General features: G+C 54.6%; 3 protein-coding genes across 14 annotated transcripts in view; 2 read left to right on the top strand and 1 right to left on the bottom strand.

Moving 5' to 3' along the window:
* Positions 1-368: 368 nt before the first annotated feature.
* DMAC2 (distal membrane arm assembly component 2) lies at positions 369-8,087 on the top strand. 10 transcript variants are annotated; one of them, XM_055249938.2, is made up of 6 exons: positions 369-465; positions 1,926-2,122; positions 3,847-3,927; positions 6,077-6,213; positions 6,316-6,478; positions 7,000-8,087. In XM_055249938.2, exons 1-6 carry the CDS (start codon positions 448-450, stop codon positions 7,175-7,177), a joined length of 774 nt encoding a protein of 257 aa, XP_055105913.1. In that variant the 5' UTR covers positions 369-447; the 3' UTR covers positions 7,178-8,087. The 10 variants fall into 10 exon arrangements, with proteins under 10 accessions (XP_055105913.1, XP_055105918.1, XP_063477144.1 ...); XM_063621074.1 differs by having other exon boundaries at positions 407-465; positions 1,926-2,105; positions 3,847-3,890; XM_055249936.2 differs by lacking the exon at positions 369-465 and adding an exon at positions 501-873.
* Positions 8,088-10,769: 2,682 nt separating this feature from the next.
* B3GNT8 (UDP-GlcNAc:betaGal beta-1,3-N-acetylglucosaminyltransferase 8) lies at positions 10,770-14,750 on the top strand. 2 transcript variants are annotated; one of them, XM_063621052.1, is made up of 2 exons: positions 10,770-10,825; positions 11,571-14,067. In XM_063621052.1, the coding sequence occupies exon 2, from the start codon at positions 12,637-12,639 to the stop codon at positions 13,828-13,830; it is 1,194 nt and encodes a 397-aa protein (XP_063477122.1). In that variant the 5' UTR covers positions 10,770-10,825; positions 11,571-12,636; the 3' UTR covers positions 13,831-14,067. The 2 variants fall into 2 exon arrangements, with proteins under 2 accessions (XP_063477122.1, XP_055105898.1); XM_055249923.2 differs by lacking the exon at positions 10,770-10,825 and having other exon boundaries at positions 11,073-12,131; positions 12,605-14,750.
* BCKDHA (branched chain keto acid dehydrogenase E1 subunit alpha) overlaps positions 14,416-15,098 on the bottom strand; it is a 30,019-nt gene continuing 29,336 nt past the window's right edge. For both annotated transcript variants that reach the window (XM_055249921.2, XM_055249922.2), the window contains exon 9: positions 14,416-14,980. In XM_055249921.2, the coding sequence (XP_055105896.1) occupies positions 14,810-14,980 (171 nt within the window). In that variant the 3' untranslated portion in view covers positions 14,416-14,809. The remainder of the gene's footprint in view (positions 14,981-15,098) is intronic.

A 15,098-nucleotide genomic window follows, 5' to 3' on the forward strand; every position in this document is an offset into this window, starting at 1 on the left:
CTCACTGCAACTTCGACCTCCCCGGCTCAAGTGATCCCCCCACCTCAGCCTCATGAGTAGCTGGGACCACAGGCGTGCACCACCACGCCCGGCTAACATTTTATTTTTTGTGGATATAAGGTTTCCCTATTTTTTTGTGGAGATAAGGTCTCCCCTATGTTGCCCAGGCTGGTCTCGAACTCCTGGCTTCAAGCGATGCTCTTGCCTCGGCCTCCACAAAGTGCTGGGTTCACAGGTGCGTGAGCCACCGCGCCCGACCTGTGTCTCGTTTTGAAGCTCAGCGAGAGGGCGCTGTGATCAATCCCCAAACCCTTGAAGAGTAAAAAGTGCGTGCACCTTTAAGAGGAGGGTTAGAAAATGCGGGGCGTGGCCACAGGAGAATAAGTTCGCGCTGAACCAGGAGAGTGGGATAAAACCGGCCCCTTCCGGTTACGACACCTTAGCAAGATGGCGGCCCCCTGGGCGGTAAGTGACTGGAGTTCCTAGACCCCCAAATTTGAAGTCTGCTCCACAGCCTCCGCATTCAGGGCCTCTGTTGGCGGCCACGAGAGCAAAGAGCCGTGAGGCAGCAGGCTAAGCCTGGCAAGTCCCGTACTGGGAGTGCAAACCTGTGGCTACTGGGAGCCAGGAAGGATCTGTGGGGGTCGCAGGCGGAGGAGACGCTTTAGCGAGCGAGAGGAGGCAGGGACTTGGCTGAGAGTATCCCATGGGGATGAGGGAGTGGCTTCCGAAGAGCGACGCGACTAACCAGTCAGAGGGAGGGATGACACAAGGAGCTAATGGACAGGCAAGGGTGGGGCCTGTAGGATAAGAGGGCTTGGAAGGGATTGTTCAAGGATGTGGGATTTTGTCTTAGAAGACCGAAGGATAAATGTAAGGAAAGTTAGTGGGAGATTGACGAATTTTTACAGAAAACTCAAAAGCATGATGGGTGGGGGAACCAAGAGGTCAATTTGGGGGTTCCAAGGGCATGATCTGGGTGAAATTAAGAGAATTTGAGATATTCTTTCAGAGGATTTAAAATCAAGGAATGAATTTAGGGAAAATTAAAGGGGTTGGCAGCTTTAAATTTTTGAGGAAAGTAAGGGTTTGGCTAAAACTATCGAGAGAATTTGAAAAAAAAAAAAAAGAATTTGGTTAAAGCAAAGAGAAATTGGGGTAGATTAAGAGGAGACCTTGAAACCAAAATTGAAGAGTTTGGGGGCTTCTTCCCAGTGGCCACACCCCTCCACTTTCTTACTCTCCTCTTCAAAGCTCAAGCTTTTTTTACCCTTGTCGGTTCAGGGGTGTCCAATCTTTTGGCTTCCCTGGGCCACGTTGTTCGAAGAAGAATTGACTTAGGCCACACATAAAATACACTAACCATAACTGATAAGCCACAAAAGAAAATCACAAAAAAAATCCTCCTAATGTTTTAAGAAAGTTTGCATGTTTGTGTTGGGCTGCATGCAGGCGGCGGGTTGGACAAGCTTGGTTGGGTTTAGGGATTGCTCAGAGCGCCCTCTCCATGAGGTTTGGAGATAAGTTTTTAAGATTATATTTTGGGGAAAGAAATGAGTCATTTGGGAAAACCCCAGGAGAAGAATTGGGTAATTAAGGGGCAAATCTGTGGGAAATTAAGAGGTCAAATAATGCAGGTTTTGAGTGATAAGGGTTTGGGGGAAAGTTAGAGGAAGAATTTAGGGAAATCAACAATATATGGCTAGTCAAGGAGATAATTTAGGGTTCACTAAGGGGAGGAGGAACTTGGAAAAAACATGGGGAAATTTTTGGAATCTCAAAGACGATTTTGAAGTTTTGAAGGAAGAACTTAGGGTGAGGTGGGAAGCAGAGGGATTGAGGTTCATGGAGTAAGAACTGGGGGATCCAGCTCCGTGTCTCCCAGGAGGCCCCAGGCTCAGCTCCTTTCCTCTCCCCCTCCCCAGTCCCTGCGCCTGGCGGCCCCCATGTGGAATGGGCGTATCAGGGGCATCCATCGCCTGGGTGGGGCAGTGGCCCCAGAGGGCAATCAGAAGAAGGAAAGGACAATACTCCAGTTCCTGACCAACTATTTCTACGATGTGGAAGCTCTGAGGGATTACTTGCTGCAAAGGGAGATGTACAAGGTGCATAAGAAAAATCGGTGAGAATCCCTGGCCTGCAAGACCCTGCGGAGACCTTGGCCCACCAGAGCCCAGGTCCTGTCCTTGCCATTCCCAGGCAGCACTGTGGCTTCCAGTGCCAGCCTTGATGTCTCTTGCAGCTCCATCTCCAGGCTGTACCCTTCTCAAGGACTCCAGCTCACATAGGCAGCTTGCCACTCATCAGCTCCACTCAGAGTCTGACTGGCATCTCAAACCTAACATGGCTAAAGCCAAACCCTGATTTCTCCCCTAAAAACATCTGCTCACTCCCAAGCCTTCCCATTCCAGTAAACACTGGTGCTGCCCACCCAGTTGTTCAGGCCAAATTCTAAGGCGTCATCCCTAATCCCTCTCTTTGCTTCCCTGCCCTCCACATCCAGACCATCAATAAAATACTAGAATATCTCAGATTTGACCAGTTCTTACTGCCTTCACCATTTGTAGCCTGATCCTTTGTAGTTGAATCACTCAATAATCTCCTAACTGGTTTTTTGTTCCCATACTCTTTTTTTTTTTCCGAGATGGAGTCTTGCTCTGTCTCCCCGGCTGGAGTGCAGTGGTGCAATCTAAGCTCACTGCAACCTCCACCTCCCGGGTTCAAACAATTCTCCTGCCTCCGCCTCCCGAGTAGCTGGGATTACCCAGGCCCAGCTAATTTTTGTATTTTTAGTAGAGACGGGTTTTTGCCATGTTAGCCAGGCTGCTCTCGAACTCCTGACCTCAGGTGATCCGCCCGCCTCGGCCTCCCAAAGTGCTAGGATTACAGGCATGAGCCATCACACCCCACCAAAATTTGTTTTGTTTGAGACAGAGTCTCACTCTGTCGCACATGCTGGAGTACAATGGTGTGATCATGGCTCATTGCAACCTCTGCCTCCCGGGTTCAAGTGATTCTCCTGCCTCGGCCTCCCAAGTAGGTGGGATTACAGGTGGGCGCCACCACGCCTAATTTTTCTATTTTTAGTAGAGATGGGGTTTCACCATGTTGGCCAGGCTGGTCTCGAACTCCTGACCTCAGATGATCCACCCACCTCGGCCTTCCAAAGTGCTGGGATTACAGGCGTGAGCCACCACACCTGGCCTGTCCCATAGTTTTTTATAATCTACAAAGCAGCTGAAGGAATCTTATCATCACCAGCTCAAAACCTTCGAATGAGAGCCAGTCTCCAAGGCCTAAAACATAGCACTCACTGAGCCTTGAGACCCCCTACCAGGACTCCACTGGCCCCGTCAGCATGACATCCCTATTTCTTATTTATTCAACCATCCTAATTCGAGTCTGTGAGCCTTTATACTCTGTTCCTTCTCACCACTCAAATCCCTGTTCAAAAGTCACCTCCTCCAATTAACACCCAAACTCAGTTAGCCTCCACCATCCCCACCCTACCCCTACCCCTCACAGTCAGCCTCTCTGCTTTGTTTGGTCATGGAATTGACATTCTCTGCAATTCGCTGTTATTTCCTGGGTTGTTGTCTGTTTCTCCCTGTATAATAGCTTGGATTACTGCAGTAATCTCCAGACTGGGCAGGGAAGTTACCTGCCTTGGTCACCATTTTGCCCCCAGTGCCCAACACTTAGGAGGTGGACAATAAATATTTTCAGCCTGACTGAGTCTGTCTGCGTGCCTGGTTCTCTGGACTCTGCCCCTCTTAACAGCACTGGGGCATCGTAAGGGCTGTGGTGGTCCCCAGGCCTCACCCTTAGCTACCGTTTTCTCTGCAGATCTTACACCTGGCTGGAGAAGCAACATGGTCCATACGGCGCAGGTGCCTTTTTCATCCTGAAGCAGGGAGGCGCAGTCAAGTATGACCACTAAGGTGTTAGAACGGGCTGGGGGCAGGTGGTGGGGTATCTCTCTAACATCCAGGTTCTGCAGTCACACAGGCTTCAGAGTCCCCTGGTCTCTGCCGCCTCCTGGCTGTGTGGCTTGGGACTTGTTCCTGAGCTTCAGTTTTGTCACGTGTAAAATGGGATGGCGATCATTTCTAACCCACAAGGTTTGCTATAAAGACTGAACGGGGGCGGGGCACGGTGGCTCACACCTGTAATCCCAACGCTTTGGGAGGCCAAGGTGGGCGGATCACCTGAGGTCAGGAGTTCGAGAGCAGCTTGGCCAAAATGGCGAAACCCCGTCTCTACTAAAAATACAAAACTTAGCTGGGCGTGGTGGCGCACACCTGTAATCCCAGCTACTTAGGAGGCTGAGGCAGGAGAATCCCTTAGATGCCAGGATGCAGAGGTTGCAGTGAGCCGAGATCGTGCCACTGCACTCCAGCCTGGGCGACAGAGCAAGACTGTGTCTCAAAATAATAATAATGGCTGGGCATGGTAGCTCACGCCTTTGCACTTTGAGAGGCCAAGGCAGGTACAGCACTTGAGCCCAGGAGTTCAAGATCAGCCTGGGCAACATAGTGAAACCTCGTCTCTACCAAATTACAAAATTACCTAGGTGTGGTGGTGCATGCCTGTAATCCTAGCTACCCAGTGGGACCCTGTCAGAGAGAGTGAGAGATTGACTGTGGTTTTGCAATGTTTAAGAGGCTAGCAATGCATATGTGCTCAATAATTTTTTTTTTTTTTTTTTTTTTTTTTTTTTTTTTGAGACAGAGTCTTGCTCTTGTCGCCCAGGCTAGAGTGCAGTGGCACAATCTTGGCTCACTGCAACCTCCACCTCCTGGGTTCAAGCAATTCTCCTGCCTCAGCCTCCCAAGTACCTGGGATTATAGGCGCACACTACCACGCCCCGCTTATTTTTTTTATTTTTGGTAGAGACAGGGTTTTATCATGTTGGCCAGGCTGGTCTCCAACCCCTGACCTCAAGTGATCTACCCACCTCGGCCTCCCAAAGTGCTGGGGATTACAGGCGTGAGCCACTGGCGGCGCCTGGCCTGTGCTGAATAATGTTTTTCTTTCTTTCCTCCTTCCCCACCTCCTTTCTCCTTCCCTTTCTCTTTCCTTTGCTTTTTTTCTTTTTTGGAAAAGACAGTTCACATAGACTTCATCTACCCCTTCATCTGGTTTGAGCACTTCCTCTGGCAACTTCCTTAGAAACAGTATACATGTTTGAAAATGTCCCTTAACTTTTGCCCATCTACAAGGATTCTTGCATTTTACCTCTTTGCTCTTATGTTATCTGTAATCTCGCTGACCCTCAGTTTCTAGGTATGTAAAATTGGCAAAACATTCCTTTTTTTTTTTTTTTTTTTTTTTGAGACAGGGTCTCCCAGGCTGGAGGACAGTGGCATGATCACAACTCACTACAGCCTCGACCTCCTGAGTTCAAGCAATCCTCCCACCTCAGCCTCCCAAGTAGCTGAGACCACAGGTGCGAGCCACCAAGCCCAGCTAATTTTTGCATCTTTCCTTTTTTTTTTTTTTTTTTTTTTTTTTGAGATGGAGTCTCGCTCTGTCACCCAGGCTGGAGTGCAGTGACGCGATCTTGGCTCACTGCAAGCTCCGCCTCCCAGGTTCAAGCGATTCTCCTGCCTCAGCCTCCCGAGAAGCTGGAACTACAGGCGCCTGCCACCACGCTCAACTGATTCTTTTGTATTTTTAGTAGAGATGGGGTTTCACTGTGTATTAGCCAGGATGGTTTTGATCTCCTGACCTTGTAGTCCGCCCACCTCGGCCTCCCAAAGTGCTGGGACTACAGGCGTGAGCCATCGCAGCCAGCCAATTTTTGTATTTTTTCATAGAGACGAGGTCTCACTATGTTGCCTAGGCTGGTCTCAAACTCTTGAACTCAAGTGATTCTCTCGCCTCAGCCTCCTGTAGTGCTGGGATTACAGGCGTGAGCCACTGCGCACAGCCAGATGGAGTCTTTTTCTAAGATGGAGTTAGTTATGTCAAGGGTGACCTATACATATTATATAGGGCTGGGGAAGGTTCTGAAGAGGCTGGAGGCCTGGGGCAGGTTCGGGTGTCCTGCTGACACTCCCTCTCCCGTTTACAGGTTTCGAGACAAGGAGTGGATCAGGCCAGATAAGTATGGCCATTTCTCTCAGGAGTTCTGGAATTTCCGTGAAGTGCCTGTCGAAGCTGTGGATGCCAGTGACTGTGACATCAACTACGAGGGCCTGGACAACCTCCGTGAGTGCAGTGGGGTGGAGATGGGACAGGCCTCTATGTTTTCCCTTTGGTGATAGGCTCCAGAAAGGCTCCTGGTGCCATCCCACCCTCTCCCCACCACAGTCCTCCTGAAGGAGCTCCAGTCCTTGTCGCTGCAGCGCTGCTCCCACGTGGATGACTGGTGTCTCAGCCGCCTCTACCCACTGGCCGACTCGTTGCAGGAGCTCTCGCTGGCCGGTTGTCCCCGCGTCTCCGAACGGGGCCTCGCCTGCCTCCACCACCTCCAGTGAGACCTCAGCTCAGGCTGGCCCCGTATCCAGGCACCTCTCCCACCTAACACAGATGCAGGAGAGGAAGTGGGGAGGGGCAATGTTGGGCAGTTCTCATATCCCCCTGCCTCCATCACAAACCTAGGGTATTTGTGGTAGATGAGCAGTCACGGTGAGTCTCTGGAAGAATTAAATGACTCCTGGTTTTTCTTCCTTTTTGTTTTAGTCAAAACTCTGTGATATCGATGCTGTTGCAGAACAGCAGGAGCTAGAGTTGCATATTTGCAATTAACACAGTGGGCTTCATGTGCCTGGACAGCTATAAAGATTTCATTTTAGGAAGCTAAGGTTGAAATTTGGGGCCAGTACCTCCACACACACACACACACACACACACACACACACACACACAGCCTCCCTACACACACACTGTCCTTCACACACACACACACTGCCTCCCTACACACACACACACACACACACACACACACACACGCTGTCCTTACCCTGGCTTCCTGTCCTCCTCGCCCCTTTTCAGGAACCTCCGCAGGCTGGACATCTCGGACCTCCCTGCTGTGTCCAACCCTGGCCTCACTCAGATCTTGGTGGAGGAGATGCTGCCCAATTGCGAGGTTGTGGGGGTCGACTGGGCCGAGGGCCTGAAGTCAGGACTGGAGGAGCAGCCTCAGGACACAGCCAGCCCTGTCCCTGCCTAGCCTTCAGCCCTGTCCCCACTTGCATGGCTTCTCAGCGGGCTGCATGGAATGTCTGGTAGCTCGCCACACTTCTGGCTTCCAGAAGTGGTGGGGTGAGTGGTGGGGTGGGGGAGTGGTGCTGGCCAGTCAAAGGGAGAGAGTTCCCAGTATTTATTCCTGGCTGCCCTTGGCTAAAGGTCACAGCTGCTGCCACCCTGTCAGGCAGCCCTTTCCATGCCCCTCTTCAGGCCTGGGGAGGTAAAGGCTCAGGCTGTCAGTAGCCGCAGAGAGCCACACTCACCTCGTCAAGAGACTCTTCTCACACTGTCCTTATGTGAGTGCACTGCCATATTCTTGCAGGGACCCTGACTGACACAGGGGCTACTACTGACGCTTTGCAGGGATGGTTCTCCCCCGTGCGGGGCCGCTCTGCTCACTGCAGGACGTGCAGCATCCTTCACCCCACTCCACTCACTAAAGGCCAGCACACCCCAGGCCCCATGGTATTGCTGGTTATGGATTTATTGACTTTACATTCCAAATTCAGCTTTTTTGGTCGGCTGTTTTTTGGAAGGGGATAAGCTTTGTCAGTAGAGGGCACCAAACAGGCATTATAGGAGGAAAGGTGCCTCCTTCCTGGTTCCTGTTGGTTGTGCTTCTGCCTCTGGACCCTGCAGTGCATGTGGCTTCCCCAGCACCCAGCTCCTGAAGCACCAGGTGGTCAGCAGCTGCCCTTGGCACCCTCCAGCCCTCAGAAGTTGTGTAGGAGACACAGCGCCTCCACTGAGGCACCTCTCTGGGAATAATGTTCCCCAGCACCCCAGATGGATTTCCAGTCAATTCAGAAACATTTTACCAGTGAAGCCCTCATTATTCCAGTTCACTGTTAAAGCCAGTAATTCTCTATATTAAACTTTCCCTGTTCAAGTTACTCTGTGGTTTTTCTCTCCTGACTGCATCCTGATGGATATAGAGTTGATACCTGGAGTGTCCCAGGAGATAGACTCTTAAGATAGGATTCCAGGACTAGTTTGGTTGTGCCTTTGGGCTTGGGCGCAGCGCTGAGCTCTTGCTGATGGGAAACAGGATGCCAGGGGCCCACGGCATGCAATGGCATCATAATCCCACAAGTGCCTGTGGTTGACAGAGATGAGGGACCAACTGAGGCACGTGCCTTGGGACCCCCTGTGGCTGCTGTGCTCAACAGCTGTGGTAGTTGTGACAATTCTAAAGACCAGGGTATTGGATGGATTCTCCAGAGTGCCCTTGAGTGCCCACAGACAGTGAGAAGCTTGGGTCTGCTAACTCAGCTCAAGTCACAGTCTGAGAACTAGACAGCTTTCATGACAGCCCCCAGATTTTGTTTTTTGTTTGTTTTTGAGATGGTCTGGCTGTGTCGCCCAGGCTGGAGTGCAGTAGTGCGATCTCTCGGCTCACTACAACCTCCACCTCCCGGGTTCAAGCGATTCTCCTGCCTCAGCTTACCGAGTAGCTGGGATTACAGGCGTGTGCCACCACGCCAGGCAAATTTTTGTGTTTTTAGTAGAGACAGTGTTTTGCCATGTTGGCCACGCTGGTCTCAAACTCCTGGCTTCAAGTGATCCACCCACCTCGGCCTCCCAAAGTGCTGGGATTACAAGCATGAGCCACCATGCCCGGCCTAAAAGTTTTTACTTCTTTGGAATGGGGTCATCTAATTGGACCCAGAGTAAACAGGCGATCTTGAACCCCCAAGTCACTCCAAGCAAGTGACTTATCAGCATCTGAGGAACCTACCAGCCTTCCTGTGCTTAGAAACCTTGTAATGTGGCCAGGCACGGTGGCTCACGCCTGTAATCCCAGCACTTTGGGAGGCCGAGGCAGGCGGATCATGAGGTCAGGAGTTCAAAACTAGCCTGGCCAACATAGTAAAACCCCGTCTCTACTAAAAATACAAAAAATTAGCTGGGTGTGGTGGCGGGCGCCTGTAATCCTAGTTACTCGGAAGGCTGAACCCTCCCGAGTAGAAGGATCGCTTGAACCCAGGAGGCAGAGAGGTTGCAGTGAGCTGAGATTGCACCACTGCACACCAGCCTGGGCGACAGTGCAAGACTCCATCTCAAAAAAAAAACAGGCCAGGCGTAGTGGCTCATGCCTGTAATCCCAGCACTTTGGGAGGCCGAGGCAGGCAGATCACGAGGTCAAGAGATGAAGACCATCCTGCCTAGCACAGTAAAACCCCGTCTCTACTGAAAATACAAAAACATTAGCTGGGCATGGTGGCGGGCGCCTGTAGTCCCAGCTACTCGGGAGGCTGAGGCAGGAGAATGGCGTGAATCTGGGAGGCGAGGCTTGCAGTGAGCGGAGATCATGCCACTGCATTCTAGCCTGGGTGACAGAGTGAGACTCTGTCTCAAAAAAAAGAAAAAAAGAAAAGAAACCTTGTGATGACCTCACCAGGGGCAGACACCTTGAAAGTGGTTGTCCATTCTTTTTTTTTTTAATTAGAGATAAGATCTCACTATGTTGCCCAGGCTGGTCTCGAACTCCTGGGCTCAACTGATCCTCCCCTCTTGGCCTCCCAGAGTACTGGGATTACAGGGGTGAGCCACTGTCCCACCCCAGTTTTTTTTTTTCTCATGGCCAGCTCTTACACAGAAATAACAGATACACCTCATTCTTCTTAAGACTCACCACAAGCGCCCCTTGCTGCCTCTAGACCTATAAATACCTAGGGTCAAATCAGCTTGCTCCAGGTGAACAGGTGCCAGCTAGGACCTAGGCGGGAACAGCTTTTACACTATGAGAATGACAAGGCTTCGCAAATACACAGAGTCAGAAACTTGGGGAATGTGTGCAGAAGTGGATTTTAAGGATGTTAACACCAATGAGGGTGGATGTAATGCTAGCTCAGGCCAAATTTACTGGCATGAGTGCACTTTCTAGAGCTTCTGGATTTCATGGGTTACCTTGTGCAGCTGGACATAGTTCTAATAGCTTGCTTGGGTGCCTAACCAGAACTTGGATCCAACAGTGGCCTAAAGTTAATGAGGCAGAGAGACCAGAACTGCCCTAGCATAAGATGGGTGAGGGGAGTCCCAAGGCTTGGGGAGACGGAAGTGTTGGATTGGAATGATCGTGTTCCACCAGCATGTCCACCCTCCAACCATGTTCCCCAAGAAGGCACCCCTTACTGGCCAATCCCATGAGAGTTAATCATTCTGTGTATTGAACTTTCCCTATTCCCATTCCTGTGTGGTTTCTCTCTCCTGATTGGACCCGGACTGAGGCACATGGCAAAGGCAAAAAGATAGGCACCCTCCGAAGCTTCCTAATGCTTCCAGGAGGAGCAGCACCCCCTGCCCCCAGAAGCTAGATGAGCTCAGGGGGCCTGGAGTCCCTCTCTCCCAGCCCCAGGGTGGAGTGGGCTTGCAGACTCCCTCAGGAGGTGCTCGGGCCCCTGCCCCCAGCCCCTAGCTGTCATTTCCCACTCCTACTATTATTCCATTAATATTCACCACTTCCTCCCCATTCTCTTCCTCCAGCTGTTCCCACGGGCTCCATTATTCAAACTTGCGGGGAGGAAATCAGGAAATCAGGGCCGGACAGATCATCAACTGCTGCTGCTGACAGACTGTGTTCCTGCTATGATGGGGACAGGCCTGCCCCAAACCAGGGTGGAGTGAAGGGGTCAGCCCAGGCTTAGTGGGAGCCCCTTAGTCCTACCCCATGTCTTGGGAGGTCTTCAGAGAGCTGATACAGTCCCAACAGCAGGGGCCCCTGGAGGGCAGGGACGCAAACACAGGCAAACACCCTCTCCTGCCCCAGGGGGCTGGATGTGAGTGTTCCCGGAGTCACAGTGCTGCTGGGGGAGGGGCGGGGCCCGGGGTGAGGCTGGCTCCAGGGCTGGAGGTTGGGGGTAAGGTAGGAACGGATTCCCAACCTGCTGGGCAGGCAGCCCGGGTGCCAAGAAGGACGGAGGAGGTACAGGGGGTCAGCTTAGCTCCCGGGGTTCCCTGTGGGCCCCACCCCGTCACCCTCTATTGCCCTTGAAGCTCCAGTCTTTTCCTCTCCTGTTCTTCCCCTTGGCTCCCTCTCCACCTCTCCCCGGGTCTGGCTCGGAAGCCTGCCCTCCACCTGCCTCTCTCAACCTCTCTTTCCCCATGAGCACCCCACAGGGCTTCCGCAACCCCTTATCTTTCTTGCCATCTCCATTTCCTTCCCCCTCTCCCTCCTAGCCACCTTCCCACTTTCCTGTCTTCTCTCTCTCCCCCCCTCAGCTCTCTCCATCGCCTGTCTCACCCCAGTTCTCCTCTCTCTGCTCCCTGGCCGTCTCTTCCTTCTCCACAATGTCTCTGTCTCTCCTCCTCCTCACCAGCCCCCTTCCCCCCACCTCACCCTGACTGGGCAGCAACAACAAACATCCCTCTGGCAGGCCCGCCGATCCCTTCCCACTCAGCACATTCACTGCCGCCTCCTGGCCATGGTCGCAGCCGGGTGCCAGCTTCTCAGCCTCCCCATCTCTGCCTCAGTGGGACCCTGCCTCGCCCTGGTCACTCTAACACTCCCCAGCCCAGGCCCAGCCCTCAGCCCCACCCTCCCTGGCATCCCCTCCCTCCCCAGACCCTGGTTCTCCCCTCCTAGGCCTCGAAAAGCCCCCGTCTTGTTTCTGTGGCTGCCCCCTGCACCCTTCCCAGCTGTCTCACCAGAAACCAGCCCTAACACGCCAGAGCCCCATCTCTCAGGTCGGCCTCCTGCCCTCCTCCCTCCCTCCCTCCCTCCCTCCCTCCCTCCCTCCTGCCTCAGCCCCGCCCCAGCCCCTGGGGCCCTCCCTGCTCCCGCTCCACTCCGCTCCCCGCCCCTCTGGACTGGCTGGGCAGGGCTGGGCCCGGCCGGTCGGTCGACAACGCAGAGGCTGGGGCAGGCAGATCAGAGGGAGCTGAGGGAGGCCTGACCTGAGGCCGGCACCCGGAGCTGGTGGGAGCCAGACCCAGAGGTAAAAAGGCATGGGATCCCTGGTTCCCCAGTCCCTGGGGTGGGGATGTTGCGGGAGGCAGGCTGGGTTTCTAACTCCAGGGAGCTAGGAATCGTGCTCCTGATTTCCTGGTGAGGGTGATAAATGGAGGGAGAGGGAGGAGATAGACAGCAAGGTCCCTTGTCCTAGATGGAGACAGGGAAGAAGTAGACCCTTGGGTTCTTAGGAAGGTGGAAGCATTTGGATGGAGTGGGAAGAACAGGGTGCTGGTACGGGATTGGAATGGGGGATTCCTAGGTCTAGGAATAAGGACCAACGGGGTCCCTGGGTCAGGGGAGCTGTTTAGGATCTGGGACTGAGAGAAGCTGTTATGGGGATTGGCAGGGACTATGGGAGATTGTGAAGTTTACTGCCTGGGGCCTGGCTGGGCCCTCTCTGGAGGCCCATCCCCACACCCCAATGGCCTCCGTGGCTCCCCTGTGGCTCCCTTGTAGCTCCCGCGGCCGCCCCTTCCCTGGGCCAGGTCATGCGCTGCCCCAAGTGCCTTCTCTGCCTGTCAGCACTGCTCACACTCCTTGGCCTCAAAGTGTACATCGAGTGGACATCTGAGTCCCGGCTCAGCAAGGCCTACCCCAGCCCCCGGGGCACCCCGCCAGGCCCCACGCCAGCCAACCCTGAGCCCACCCTACCTGCCAACCTCTCCACCCGCCTGGGCCAGACTGTCCCGCTGCCCTTCGCTTACTGGAACCAGCAGCAGTGGCGGCTGGGGTCCCTGCCCAGTGGGGACGGCACTGAAACGGGGGGCTGCCAGGCTTGGGGGGCCGCCGCCGCTGCTGAGATCCCTGACTTCGCCTCCTACCCTAAGGACCTCCGCCGCTTCCTGCTGTCAGCAGCCTGCCGGAGCTTCCCACAGTGGCTGCCTGGAGGTGGTGGCGGCCAAGTCTCCAGCTGCTCAGATACTGATGTCCCCTACCTGCTATTGGCCGTCAAGTCAGAACCAGGGCGCTTTGCAGAACGACAGGCCGTGAGGGAGACGTGGGGCAGTCCAGCTCCAGGAATCCGGCTGCTCTTCCTGCTAGGGTCTCCGGTGGGTGAGGCGGGGCCTGACCTAGACTCACTAGTGGCCTGGGAGAGCCGTCGCTACAGTGACCTGCTGCTCTGGGACTTCCTCGACGTCCCATTCAACCAGACGCTCAAAGACCTGCTGCTGCTGGCCTGGCTGGGCCGCCACTGCCCCACCGTGAGTTTCGTCTTGCGAGCTCAGGACGATGCCTTTGTGCACACCCCTGCCCTGCTGGCTCACCTGCGGGCCCTGCCACCTGCCTCAGCCCGAAGCCTCTACCTGGGTGAGGTCTTTACCCAGGCCATGCCTCTCCGGAAGCCAGGAGGACCCTTCTACGTGCCCGAGTCCTTCTTTGAAGGTGGCTACCCAGCCTATGCAAGCGGGGGTGGCTACGTCATTGCCGGGCGCCTGGCACCCTGGCTGCTGCGGGCAGCAGCCCGTGTGGCACCCTTCCCCTTTGAGGACGTCTACTCTGGCCTTTGCATCCGAGCCCTGGGCCTGGTGCCCCAGGCCCACCCAGGCTTCCTCACAGCCTGGCCAACAGACCGCACTGCGGACCACTGCGCTTTCCGCAACCTGCTGCTGGTACGGCCCCTGGGCCCCCAGGCCAGCATTCGGCTCTGGAAACAACTGCAAGACCCAACGCTCCAGTGCTGACTCTTGGTGGGGAGGGCGGAGGTGCTGACCTGGCCTGGGCCCTGGCCTGGGCCTCTGGGGCCTGCCCCTGGCTCAGCCCCTCCTTCCAGGTCTTGATGGGAGGGAGGAGGGCCCAGAAGCTAGACAACTTAAGCCACTCCTTGGCCTCCCCAGCCAGGGGCCTGGGCAGGAAAGATGGGGTGGTGGACTGTTTTTGCCTACTTTTTGTTTTTGAAAAACATACACTCCCCACTCTGAGGCCTGGGGTTGTTTTTGCATCTGTGGGGCCCTGGAGTGGTGGGAAGCAGGGCTTGGCTACACCCTGACCTTTATCCTGGATGCTCCCCTGCACCCTTGCTAGGCAGGGCTAGCTCCACTGGGCTCCCCATCACTCTGCTGGACAGCAGGCTTGCCCCATTCTGTGAGAGAACCATCTCTGGAGGACCCCCCACCCCCATCCTGTCTGCTGGAGCTAACCTTCCAGCTTGCAGAAGTTTCCAGGGGAAGTAGGTATCTCAAGGGCCTTGACCTTATTTATCTAAGGTGGAGAAGCTGGGGGTGGCCTCAAATCACCCCCAAACTCCAGGAAACAGAGACCAGAGGTGGTAGAGAGCCAGGCGCAGAGATGCAGTTTATTCGTGACCTCTGCTGGCCACTCACACCTGCGCAAGCTCCACAGGCTGACCTGCCATGTCCACCCCATGCCCAGAGGGGCTTCTAGTCCTGGATGTGCCCTCACCCAGCCCCTGGGAGAAGGCACTGTAACAACAGGTGAAGAGGGGGCTGACTGAGCCTCAGCAACTGCTGCAGATACTGTCCCCTGACAATGTAACAGCCTGGAGGCGCAGGGGTGAAGAGTGGCAGCCACCCTGGCCGCTGAGTATTTTAGAGGGAGCTGGCTGGGGAAGACGGTGGCGTGCTGCCAGGTCCCCCTGCTCCCCTTAGAGTGGGGCTACCTCTCGGGGTAGCTGAGGGCGGGTGGGGGTGGGCTGAGCAGGCCTCACTTATCGAAGTGCTCCAGTGGGTAGTGCTCCCCGTAGGTCTGCAGGTGGCGGGCCAGGGACTCCTGCTGCTTGCGGAGCTGGGTGGGCATCTCTTGATAAACGTCTGAGAAGAGCAGGTTGGGGTTGGGTTTGGGCTTCCGCTCAGCCTGCTCAAAGGCCTCCATCACCTGTGGGGACATGGGGCAGTGGGCAGGCAGCCAGCCTCCCATGCAGGACCCTGCCTCCTCCTGCGAGGCCTCAGCAAGGAGTCAACCACTCCAAGCCTTTGTGTTCCCACCTGGACAA

Source organism: Symphalangus syndactylus, chromosome 17, assembly GCF_028878055.3.
Source record: "Symphalangus syndactylus isolate Jambi chromosome 17, NHGRI_mSymSyn1-v2.1_pri, whole genome shotgun sequence".
Classification (NCBI taxonomy): domain Eukaryota; kingdom Metazoa; phylum Chordata; class Mammalia; order Primates; family Hylobatidae; genus Symphalangus; species Symphalangus syndactylus.

Bases quoted from the DNA above. Each gene is read 5' to 3' on its own strand.
- DMAC2 (XM_055249936.2), top strand. From the start codon at position 838: ATGTGGGATTTTGTCTTAGAAGACCGAAGGATAAAT. The intron at 3,928-6,076 runs GTATGACCACTA...TCCCGTTTACAG, and splicing joins AAGCAGGGAGGCGCAGTCAA to GTTTCGAGACAAGGAGTGGA. The intron at 6,214-6,315 runs GTGAGTGCAGTG...TCCCCACCACAG, and splicing joins CGAGGGCCTGGACAACCTCC to TCCTCCTGAAGGAGCTCCAG.
- B3GNT8 (XM_063621052.1), top strand. From the start codon at position 12,637: ATGCGCTGCCCCAAGTGCCTTCTCTGCCTGTCAGCACTGCTCACACTC.